Source organism: Podarcis liolepis, assembly GCF_965112155.1.
Source record: "Podarcis liolepis genome assembly, chromosome: 2".
Classification (NCBI taxonomy): domain Eukaryota; kingdom Metazoa; phylum Chordata; class Lepidosauria; order Squamata; family Lacertidae; genus Podarcis; species Podarcis liolepis.
In genome coordinates, this window is record NC_139555.1 from 101607741 (window position 1) to 101619174 (window position 11434).

Here is an 11434-nt window from a genome sequence, read left to right on the forward strand (position 1 = left end):
ACTTTGGGGAGGAGATGAGAGGGCTCAAGGACCCTATCAGAACTGCCTCGCTTAGCCAGTTCTGGGAAGGCAGCGTGGTGGCTGGGGAGTGTCAAATGTTGGCCTTGCCCCCCATGCAACAAGGCAGAGTGCAACTCGCAGGTTTCATGTCGAAGTACTATTGCAGCCCACTTGGTATGAAAAGTTGGACCGCCCTGATATAAATGGTGAATTGCTATTTCTTGGTTCCAGGATACCTTAAGCCGGAGTCTTTATATATCCCAGTCAACTTAGATCATTTGAAATAGCACTGTTAATTGTCCCCTGACTGACATTTACCGTAAGCATTGCCGGTCCCATGTTGTTCCGACAGAGATTCAGCAGGCATTATTATTAATTTGCCTTTCACGGTGGTTTGTTTCATTGTATACATATCACTGGGCATCACCCTGATATTTCACGATACGGCAGCATGTACTTCCGTAAAGGTTTCATTTTTTTAATTTTTAATGTTGACAGAGAAAAGCTTAACCATCTTTAACCATCTGAGTTGAATCTGCACACACACACACACCCTAAAAAAATAAATGCAGAAGAGCAGGAAAGCAAAGATGGTAATCACTTCATTCCTGGAAATGTTTGTAGCCACAGGCAAACGGTGGTGCTTTGGCTGTCCCTGGGACTGAAAAGGCCTCAGGGCTACATGGGTGGAAAAAGAACAAGCAGCGTGTATTAAACAAGAGATCCTCATTACCTTGGGATGCAAAGCCGAAGCGATAAATATTTATGAGGTAGCCTGTGCCCAAAAGCCTCCGAGAGAATGAGAACATTCTGTTTGTGACAGTCTGAGAAAAGGCAGAGCTGAGTAATTTAGAGTAAGTTACAGAACGAAAAACGTACCCTCTTGAATTGTGCAAGTCTAATAAGAAATGTGGGGGACTGCCTGACAACATAAGCTGTCACACCCCTACTCGGCTGCCTCAGGGACCCTGTTGTGAACTTGGCAGCCGAGGATACTTTTCAGCACTCCTTCAGAAAGGAAAATCCATAATAAGTAGATTTTGCAAACCACTCTCGCCCCAGTCCAAGGACTCTCTGAGTATCACTGCAAGCAAGCATATTTCAACCCGCGCCTTGCCTGTGGTAGGGATACTGCTATGTGCTCACTTTTTCGGCATTCATTGGCAACGGGGCTGGGCCTCCAAGCCTCTGTTTCTGGCCTTTGGGACTCTCTCCAAGTGACACCCCTCACTGACCCTGTTTCACATCCTCTTTGGGTGTCTTTGCCAGGCTGAAACTTCTCCTTGAACCCAGGCAATTCCTCTTACTTGCCTGGATGGAGAATCAAGAGATAGATGTGAATAGAAACCACACAACTGTAGAAAGGTAAAATGTGCCCTCATTGCTCTACCCACCACTGCCATGTGGCCCCTGAAAGGTTGGTTTATGGGCTGATTATTTAATTTCTATACCGGCTTAATATATAAAAAATATATCCAAGCAGTGCACAGAAAACTGAAGCAACAACAGACAACTTAATTGCACACGCAAAAACACAGTTACATGTAAACTGTTACATTAATACAAAGTTACATATACACACACACACACACACACACACACTGTATAAATCAATATCAGTTCATTTTCATTCTGACACACCCTTCCTCTCAGCCTCCGGGTTCTCACCCAGGGTCCAAACAAACTCTCAGCTCACCCACAACAATCTCATGGCGAGAAGAGTCCCTGGAAACCCTTAAAACACAATTAAAATTGTGAAGCTCTGCAGACAGATTCACACATGAGAAAGCAATGGAATTGTCTGCTTTACTCCTGTTCCACCTTCTGCAAATTGGGTGGGGGGGAGTCCAAGACAAGTACATATGCATTCAGTCTGATGACAGTGTCAGACTTCCGTTTCCCCCTCCTGAATAACAGAAGATATATAGAATTGTAATGCAAAACAAAACAAAAATTAGGATCATAGAATTGTAGAGTTGGAAGGGACCCCAAGCGTTGTCTAATCCAACCCGCTGCGACGCAGGGATTCCTCTAAGAAGAAGAAAATTTCTAATACAGGTTCTAGATCACGTAGTGAATCCAAGTGTGCCAGACAAGAGCTCCTGGACCTCAGTGGGCTTAAAAGTTCATTCTCTTCTTAGGAAGGAGCCTGTGCTGGCAAACTGGCAAGGGAGGGTGGGGAGGCCAGACCTGATCATGTCCAATTGCCTGTGTTCTGTGTTTTATACTTGGCACGTAATATATGCTCTTTGGCATGTTCCTCGGAAAGCTCTCGCTTCTTTTGCAGCAATGGTACACCAGCACCATGAACATGGTTTGCACCTGGCTGACAGACCGCATGGACCTTCAGCTCCACATCTATCAACTGAAAACCCTTATCAGGATAGTAAAGGTGAGCATGTTTTATTACTTCCAGGCTGTTTTGTTTCTTGGAGGAAAGAGGTTCCGTGCACGAAAGAAATAGCAGGTCCATTGAAATCAATGGACATGACTAACTTCAGTCCATCCGTGTAGCAGCACATCTGCTCTGTTTAAGAATTTAGTCGGATCCAACCCATCCTTAGGTAAACATTGCTGTACTGTCTTGTTTTTCATCTTTGTTGTAGAGCTCTAGTTAAGTGCACAGGTGTGGCTCTGATGTTATCTTTGGTGGCATGAGATGAGCTGTCGTGTGGTGCCTTCCTGCACCACTAGGCAGCATCAGAAGCATGACCACACTTTGGGGGGACCCATATAGCATGGGGACAGGGGACCCATGGTCCTACAGATGTTGCTGGACTACAATGTCTGTCATTCCTGTCATTGGGACCGATGGGAGTTGGAGTCTACCAACAGACAGAGGGCCACAAGTTCCCCATTCCTGCTGCAGTGGCTTCTCAGTCCGGCATTGCTCCAGTTCCTGGAGAGAGTGCAACAATGGCATAAGGTGGCTGCATGAGATGGGCTGCTTGTCATGTGATCATACACATCCGACGACGCTAAATTATGCAGGAAGGAGTTGTACTGCACCCGTTCCCACACCACTAATTATAAAATCAGAAGGGGCCCCAGGCATGTGATACAATAGGGGTGTGATAGCACTTGAAACAAGAAGCATATGGGTACAATGCCATGCAGGATAGTGTCTGGGTGAATCACCGCCTATGTGGGTTTTTGCTGATTTTCAATATGCCACTGCAATCCCTCAACCAAAACAGTTCCATTTTTCAAGTGGTTGCCGTATCACTGTTGCAGGGTATAAATCTAGCCTTGTTTTTTGACTCGATCTCACGAGTCAAACTCTGGGCTAAACTCAATTCTACCAACATTGACAAAAGATTACTATTCTTGATAAAAAGCCTATATAAAGACTCCAAGTTATATGTAAGAACCTCAGTAAATGGGCAACTAATTGGCCCTGTACCAGCCACCAAAGGAGTCAAGCAGGGCTGTATTTTAGCCCCGGCCTTATTCAACTTATCTAGCCTTGTTCCATTTCCTCAGATAGAAAATTGAGGCTGAAAGGTATTGACCTCCTCAAGGCCACCAAGAAAGTCCATGGGTGAATCTAGGCCCAACTCCACTTAGCTACTGAATTCTACTGGCAAAAGCAGATTCAGGAGTACATGTTGTGGGCACATCTCCAACTTCACTTTTTTCAAGATATTAAAGATTTATCCTACAGTATTTCCCTGTATCAGCATTGCCCAACCTGGTGTGATCCAGATATTGGACTCCCCAACTCCCCTCAGCCCAAGCCAGCATGTCCAGTGGTCAGGGTTGAAGGGCACTAGGTTGGGGAAAACTGACCTATATGTTGGAGAGATGCCTTCTGCCTCCTGCTTGCTTTATCAAGTAGTACCAGTTCCCCATCCATCACAAATGTCATTTCTAACACCTTGTCTCCTTGCCTGATATGTCATATCTTTCCCTCCACCAAGGCCCAATGGCACCATGGGCATGATAAAGTTCAGCAGAATCTCAGATTAACAACCCCACACCTGGTGACCTGAAGGAGAAACATTTGGTGTCTTGCCTTTTGGGGGGTGGGGAATATTGAATTGGAGCTTTTCAGGAGCGCAATAAAACCTTAATGGTCAGAATGCCTGGGACATTTAAAAAAGACCAATAACCATAGGTCCATGATTGCCTCCTCCCACTATGGTCTCATTTGGTTTTCACAACCATTTCAAGTACATAGCTGAATCCCACAATCACATTGCTTCCCAGGAAAGAAATTTGATAAACGTTAGACTAGTGGGGTAGAATAAAGGCAGGATTTGCATTGTACCATCATAAGTTCAAATGTAGCAATATTGGGGTGATAAACAATGGTTTGTCACTGAGAATGAGTAATATGCCTGCATGTTCCCTCCTCATCCATCCTCTCTTCTCACACATCTAGCTTTGGCACTTCTAGCTTGTTTGAACCATAGTTTCCTGGGACAGCCCAAGAGGGAAATGGCTGTTTAATCACTGCCTACAAAGAAGTATATGAAACCACAGTTAATTTTGATGTCATGAACACTGAAGCATAATGAACTAGGATAAAAGTACCAGGCTGGATGCACAAAGGCAGGGAAGGGTTGCACAGGTGCACGGTTAATTCTTGGTCAGACAAGCCATGATTTATCAGCCATCATTTGCAGTTGTTGTTTTTTAACTAGACATATGTTTGATTACACCCATTATTATTTTTTCCCTTTGGATGTTCACATTTGCAAAATTCGTTGGCTAAATTGTTACCACTGACTTCACTTTTAGTTTCTGTGCAATTGCTATTGTAAATACAAATCTGAATTATGCATATAGGTAATTGAAATTATTTCTCTTACAATAGGTGTTTACAGCCTTTTAAAAAGGACTGCAAAGAGATAATAAGATATCCCTGTGTGTGTGTGTGTGTGTGTGTGTGTGTGTGTGTGTGTACTGGACACATGATAATTATTTCAGTGTGAAATCTCAGTGGCTTACATGAAATAATAAGATCACAGGGGGAGGTAAATACATATTTGATCATTTTTGGTTCTATGTGGTTCTGTTTCATTGAAGAGCGCTAAAATAGTAGAATTGTATACTCTGAAAATCAAGGCATGAATAAATTACTAAAACGCTTTTAATGTTCATAAATAAAAGCGATAGGTATCAGCACATTATTATTATGTGTTAGTTTGAGGGGTGCCGAAAAGCACTCAAGGTGTCTTGTGTGCTGTTACAGCTATGCAATTGCTCAAAAAAATAAAAATAAAAAATAACATTTTCTCTAGGCGTGCTTGCTATCCAACAAAACACCTTTAAACTGTTTCATGGTGTTAAATAGCATGTGAATTTTACTAATACTTGCATTTTTAAGTTGCAATTGTGTTCTGTAAAAACAAAGGGACTCTAAACCTAGTCAAATACAAATAATAACTATTTGTGGACAGTGCAGTTTTTCCAACTTATCTATTCTGTAAACAATCTACCCTCCACTTGCATGGGCAGAATTGTCTTGCAAGGGACAAGTGCAGGGTTGTCCAACCCTCTCTTTTCTCATAGTGTGGGGAGTTGATGCTTAATTTCCCCACCACCACCACCACCAATTCTCCCTAATAAATGGTGGTTTTAGCATGCTTTTCCCCAACCAGGCTTCTCCAAATATAGAAGTAAGCCCAGCTAGGGGGCAAATGGCTGGGTGAGCAATTGGACAGGTGGTTTTGTAGGCATAGGAAAAGCTAAGCAGCCTGACTTCCATCTGCTAAGGATGTATGTTCACATTAGCAGCAAGGTTCTTTCCTCATTGCCGCATTTCAAGTTGCATTTGCCTGGTGTTGTTCACATCAGAGAAGGGGCAGAGATGTCTTCACCCAACACGCATGACTTCTTTGGTTTCCCTGCTGCTGAAACCACCCCAGAACTCCTATTCACCTGACAGATGCACAACAGCTAAAGTTTCTAGTTGTATGGAAGCTGGTTTGAAGGGGTGGTGGCCACAGACAAGAGTCTCCTCCCCATCACGCAACCCGTTGGTATTAGTGACTTATGTTTAAGGCTGTACGGAAACGTGCAAGTTGAGTCACTAACAGAGGTTATGGAGACGGCAGAAAACGCAATGAAGCAATGGCACTTGGCTTTACCAATAAAAATGAGCCACATCCTGATTCTGCTGAGAACAACGGGATGATGAACTCTATGCACAAATGGGCAGCGGACAAGTCATTTCTGGCCCAATGCAGCAGCTGAGGGTTTGAGCACGTAGCACTGATCAGATTGTCAGCAATAGTGCCATACTGTGGGTGGGGAGCAGCAAAAGACTGGATTTATTCCCCACACACGCACATCAGATAATTAACACTAAGAATTTAAGGAGAGTCCTCCTGGGTCTGGCAAAAGGCCTTTTTCATCCAGATCCAGTTCTAACAGTGGCCAACCAGATGCCTATATATATATATATATATATATATATATATATATATATATACACACATACATACACACACACATATACAAACAAGCAGGACCTGAGCACAGCACCACTCTCCTCAGTTGAGAGTCGAACCAACTGTAATAGACTACCAGACTAGGATGCTCACAGTTGGATAGGGATATCCTGTACTATTACTGTCTTATTACTGGGTTGAATGTGTCGTAATAGTAATCAATCTGTGTGTGGTGTTGGCAGTACCAACTTGGACATCCGCTGAGTTATAAAGAACCAAACTTGGCCTCTTTGGTCAGTGCCAGCTGATATTCAGAAGGCCAATGCTAGTATAAGCCTCGCAGTGTTTACCATTTGCTTCAGCAGCCCAGCTTCGGGGTAAGTGGGTTGAGAATTATGGCCAAAGAATACCACAGGTATAAACATTCTCTAAAAGCGGGGGGTGGGAGAGAGAGAACTGACTTGGAACAGATTTGATGATACGAACCCTACTTTGTCCTGTTTGTGATTTATTTTCTCTACTCCTCTTCTCCACAACGTGACCCCTCCCCTCCCTAGAAAACATACAGAGATTTCCGATTGCAAGGAGTCCTGGATTCCACCTTGAATAGCAAAACCTATGACACCGTGCGAAACCGTCTGACTGTAGAAGAAGCCACAGCCTCAGTAAGTGAAGGCGGAGGGCTCCAGGGAATCACCATGAAAGACAGTGATGAAGAAGATGAAGAGGACGATTAACTCTCCAGATCTAGAAGCCCCCCAACTTGGATGTAGCCTGGAAACCAGTGCATGTAATCTAGTCTGTTATTCAGTTTAGCCACATTAGGAAATTTTCTGTCTGCTCTAAATGCCCATGGAAAGTCTACCAATACAATTGCCATTTTAGCTGTGTGGTACTTAAGATTTAGCACCTCTGTTTCGATCCATTGAGTTTCCTGATTTCATATCTATATGTTCATAAGCAATATGGAACACCGTTGTTTAAAACTGTTAATGGAAAAAAAAACTGCATAGAAAACATGCTAGGTGTGTCCCTGTTATAACTAAAGTATAAATGATGCTTCATTAATGTACTATATATACATTGACGGTAAATTGTTGTGAAGACAAGTGAAACAAGTACTTTCATATCTTTGTTTCTCTCCTGTGGATGCCGATTGCTTCGAAACAGAGTGAGGCTACTACAAATGACACCTCTTTTGTACATTTGGGGGCGGTGGGGGGGTTAGGAAATGCATAAACTGGAAGTTGGAATTATTCCCGTTTAATAGACCCAAGCACTTTCCCTCCAAATATATACAGCTAACTTTGTAGAAGTGACATACCAATGGAATATAATAGTCATCCATATTGCCACAACGGGTTGACCTTCATCACCTTGTCCACATCACCTTGATTCAGAGCAGTTGTTTTATGTCCGCGTCTTTCCCCCCCTCTAAATGTTACACTTTTGTTCAGAGTTCCGATAACTGTGTTTGTAAAAAGGACAACTTTAATTACAATCTTAGACTATACAGATGTGTTTATAATAACGAGGATAATAATAATAACTAATAATGATAATAATAATAATGACGATATACGAAGATTTCTTTTGGTAGATTGTAACCATAATTTAAATCTCCTTTTGTTTTCACAATGGTTTTTATATCTTGTCATGTACATTGCATTTGGACCAGTAACTTGCATGTCCTTGGGTTCCCCCTTTCCCTTCCAGAAGCTTTTATTTTCTGTGTAAAATAGTGGATCCATCTTGCTTTTTTGCCTTATACAAGCCAACAGTTGTAACAGTGTGAGGACTGTGGCTTCTCAATAAATAATTATTCAGATGTCCTAAGAATAAACGCTGGAGTCTTTTTATGTCTGCCTTAGGAAGAGAAAGCAAAAGATGAGCTAACATAAAAAACCACAACCAAATGTAAGAGCCCTAGAATAAAGGAATTTTCTTTTCACGTGGATGGGTTTGGGTTGTTTTTTTTTAAGTTGAAGGGACTTGTTTCCTGACTTACAAAAGCCAGAATTGTAGAAGCACCCTTCCCTGAAAGGAAGCCTTTCTTACTTTCAAGTAAACCTGGATAGAAGCAGACAGCACGATGTATAGGATGCAGCAACTTTCAGTTTTCGTCATGGTGAGCCTTGCTAAGTTAACAAAGAAACAATGCAGGCATTTGATTATTTCAAGATGTTTATTTGTTTGCTAACCCTTCCTCCCAAAGGAAGTCCAGTGCAGCAAACAAAAAAGTAGTAAAACAACAATTATCATGAAACAAAAACATGTTTAAAACATGAAGAGCATTTGAAAACAGTCGCTTAATCTCACAGCTGGTATTTTCAAGGTTGCTAGGTATAGGTATAGTATCTTTCAGCCATCAAATGCCTAGGCAAACAGGAATGTTTTCAAATTCCTACTGAATGCTAATAATGATGGAAACAGGCGCACCTCACCAGGGAGGATGTTCTGCAAAGGGAAGGCCACTCCCAAGAAGGCCCTGTCACAGGTCAGTGCCAACTGGGCAACACCCAGCAGCAACAACACCAACAGAATTTTCCCCTGCCAATTGTAGGGCCCAATATGGTCAATACTGGGGGAGGTGCTCTTTTACGTACTTTGCCCTCTTCACCTATCAGAGCACCAACAGCAGAGAACCAACAGCTTCTAGAACTGAGGAGGCCTCTGGGCTCAGATAGTCTGCTCCACCTACAGAGGAGATCTTCAAAATCCTATGCTCCCTACCTGCATCAAAATGAATAGGATTCCAAGGGATCAGGGGGGAATTATGGTGGGCCAACACTACAATTTGGTTTCAATTGAGCTAATTTGGTTTTCTTGAAAAATGGAACTACCTTTTGTTTTCATCATATAACATTGTTACAGGTAGAGTCTGGGCTATGATTTATTTTTATTTTTTATTTTTATCTGACAGTCAGAGGAGGTGGTGAGAGATAAGGGCCACAAACTTACATTGTTGGATGTGGTTAAGCCTACTGATTCCAGCACTAGGAAAATGACTGAAAACCACTCCTCCTGCATTGAGACATACCAAGCAAATAGAACAGAAGTTTTTAAGTTGGTACAGTGGTACCTCAGTTTAAGAACAGCCCTGTTTATGAACTATTTGGTTTATGAACTCCGCAAAACCGGAAGTAGTGTCCTGGTTAGTGAATTTTACCTCAGTCTAAGAATGGAATCCGAACGGTGGAAGGGCACCTTGGTTTAAGAATGGTTTCGGTTTAAGAATGGACTTTCGGAATGGATTAAGTTTGTAAACCGAGGTCACCACTGTACTGTCGTTGGCACAGAAGTAGAAGCATCATTAGCTGGTCTGAAAAAGCCATGTGCAGGTATAACCCAGGTTTGTTAATAAGGGACAGATGGGAGGGATTTTCCTCCTCTACTGTGAAATATTGTTACAGAGAGGGCTTAGAATTCTGGGTTAAAAATAAAACAAACTTTGATTGGAATAAATTATGCGCACCAAGCTAATTCACGTACAAATTCCTGGTTTCTGTACCGAGTGTTGTGGATATTTTATTTCATTGACAGCGGGGGCAGAGTGGCGAAAAATTACTAGAGGAGAGGAAACAGGGAAGGGACGTATGCAGCTGCTGTGTCTTCGTCTGATTGGCAGGGACTTTCCAAGCTTTTAGTCTGGAGTCTTTGACAGATTTTAGCTGGAGATGCTAGGCATCGTACAGACTTTCTTCGGTTAAAAAAAGGAGCAAAATGAGGTGCACGTTTATGGTAGATGCCAGCACAAAATGGGTGGGATAGGCAGCAGAAAGAAAGAGGTGTACTAGTGAACACCAAAGAGCATTTGGGAACCCACAGATGGAGGGTTGAGTTTAATATGAGAAATGATTCTGAACTGCAGTGAATACAGTACAAAGAACACAAGAAATGCCCAGCTGGGTCAGAACAAGGGTCCACGTAGAGCACGATCCTGTTTGAAACAGAAGCCAGACAGATGCTTCCAGGAAGCCCACAAATGGGGCATGAAGACAACAGCCCTGTCTGGTTGTTTTATCTACAGGATCTGCTAACCAAAGTTAAAATGCCATTTAACTAGAATCCAAACTGTACAGCATGACACCTACTGCGAAGACCCTCTAAACTCATAAGACCCATGAGTCATTCTCACCAAACCCCAAGTCAATAAACTGTCCAATTTGTCTCCTGTCAAAAAGAGTTACACCTGAACGGGTCCTTCTTTAAAATCACATTACCTATTTTTATATAAACTGCTTTGAGATTGTTGGGGTTTTGTTTTTGTTTTTTTACAGTTGAGGGGCATATAAATTTTAAAAATTATAAGCCCTGTTCAGGGAAGTTTTTAATATTTAACACTGTATTGTTTTTAATACTTGATTGGGAGCCGCCCAGAGTGGCTGGGGAAACTCAGCCAGATGCGCGGGGTATAAATAATAAATTATTATTATTATTATGAAACAAATAAATAACAGAAAAAGAAAACTGTGAAAAGATGGCAGGGGTGGACGACATCATGGCCAAAGGAAGGAGGATAATATATTTTTTTTAATCCCATTGAAGTGAGGGTTGCAACCCAGTTAAATAAAGTTAGACCACTAATCATAACTGTTTTAGTTGCCTAATTGGTTATTCTGTTGTTTCAGCTTGTACAAATTTGTATATGCTTGAAACAGTGTTACTGAAACAAGAAGCACGCTTTCTTTGGGCTTTTTTTAAAGATTCCCATATGCGTATATATTGCAGAAAGCAGCATCTCATATGTGGCATACCACTGAGAGGAAGGGGGGAAATAAAACCTCTTTTTAAAGATTAAAAATGCCATTTGCAGTGATATATACATATATGCATATACTGTACATACATAGACAAACATGAACTGACACAATCTTGTCCTTGATTAAGCAGGGACTTCAGTCAATTAATGCTGCGATCCTATACATACCTACTCAGAAACAAGCCCCACTGAGTTCAATGGCACCTACTCCCAGGAAAGTATATGTATAGTTACAGCCTAAAAGTTTTTAAACTGACGAACATGACCAATTAAA

General features: G+C 42.0%; 1 protein-coding gene across 9 annotated transcripts in view; it reads left to right on the forward strand.

The window, feature by feature from the left end:
* The window catches only part of CADPS (calcium dependent secretion activator), a 356444-nt gene extending 348203 nt beyond the window's left edge, over positions 1 to 8241 (forward strand). For all 9 annotated transcript variants that reach the window (XM_083491182.1, XM_083491174.1, XM_083491178.1 and 6 more), the window contains 2 exons: positions 2288 to 2392; positions 6956 to 8241. In XM_083491182.1, coding sequence (XP_083347308.1) covers positions 2288 to 2392; positions 6956 to 7135 — 285 coding nt within the window. In that variant the 3' untranslated portion in view covers positions 7136 to 8241. The remainder of the gene's footprint in view (positions 1 to 2287; positions 2393 to 6955) is intronic.
* Positions 8242 to 11434: the final 3193 nt, after the last annotated feature.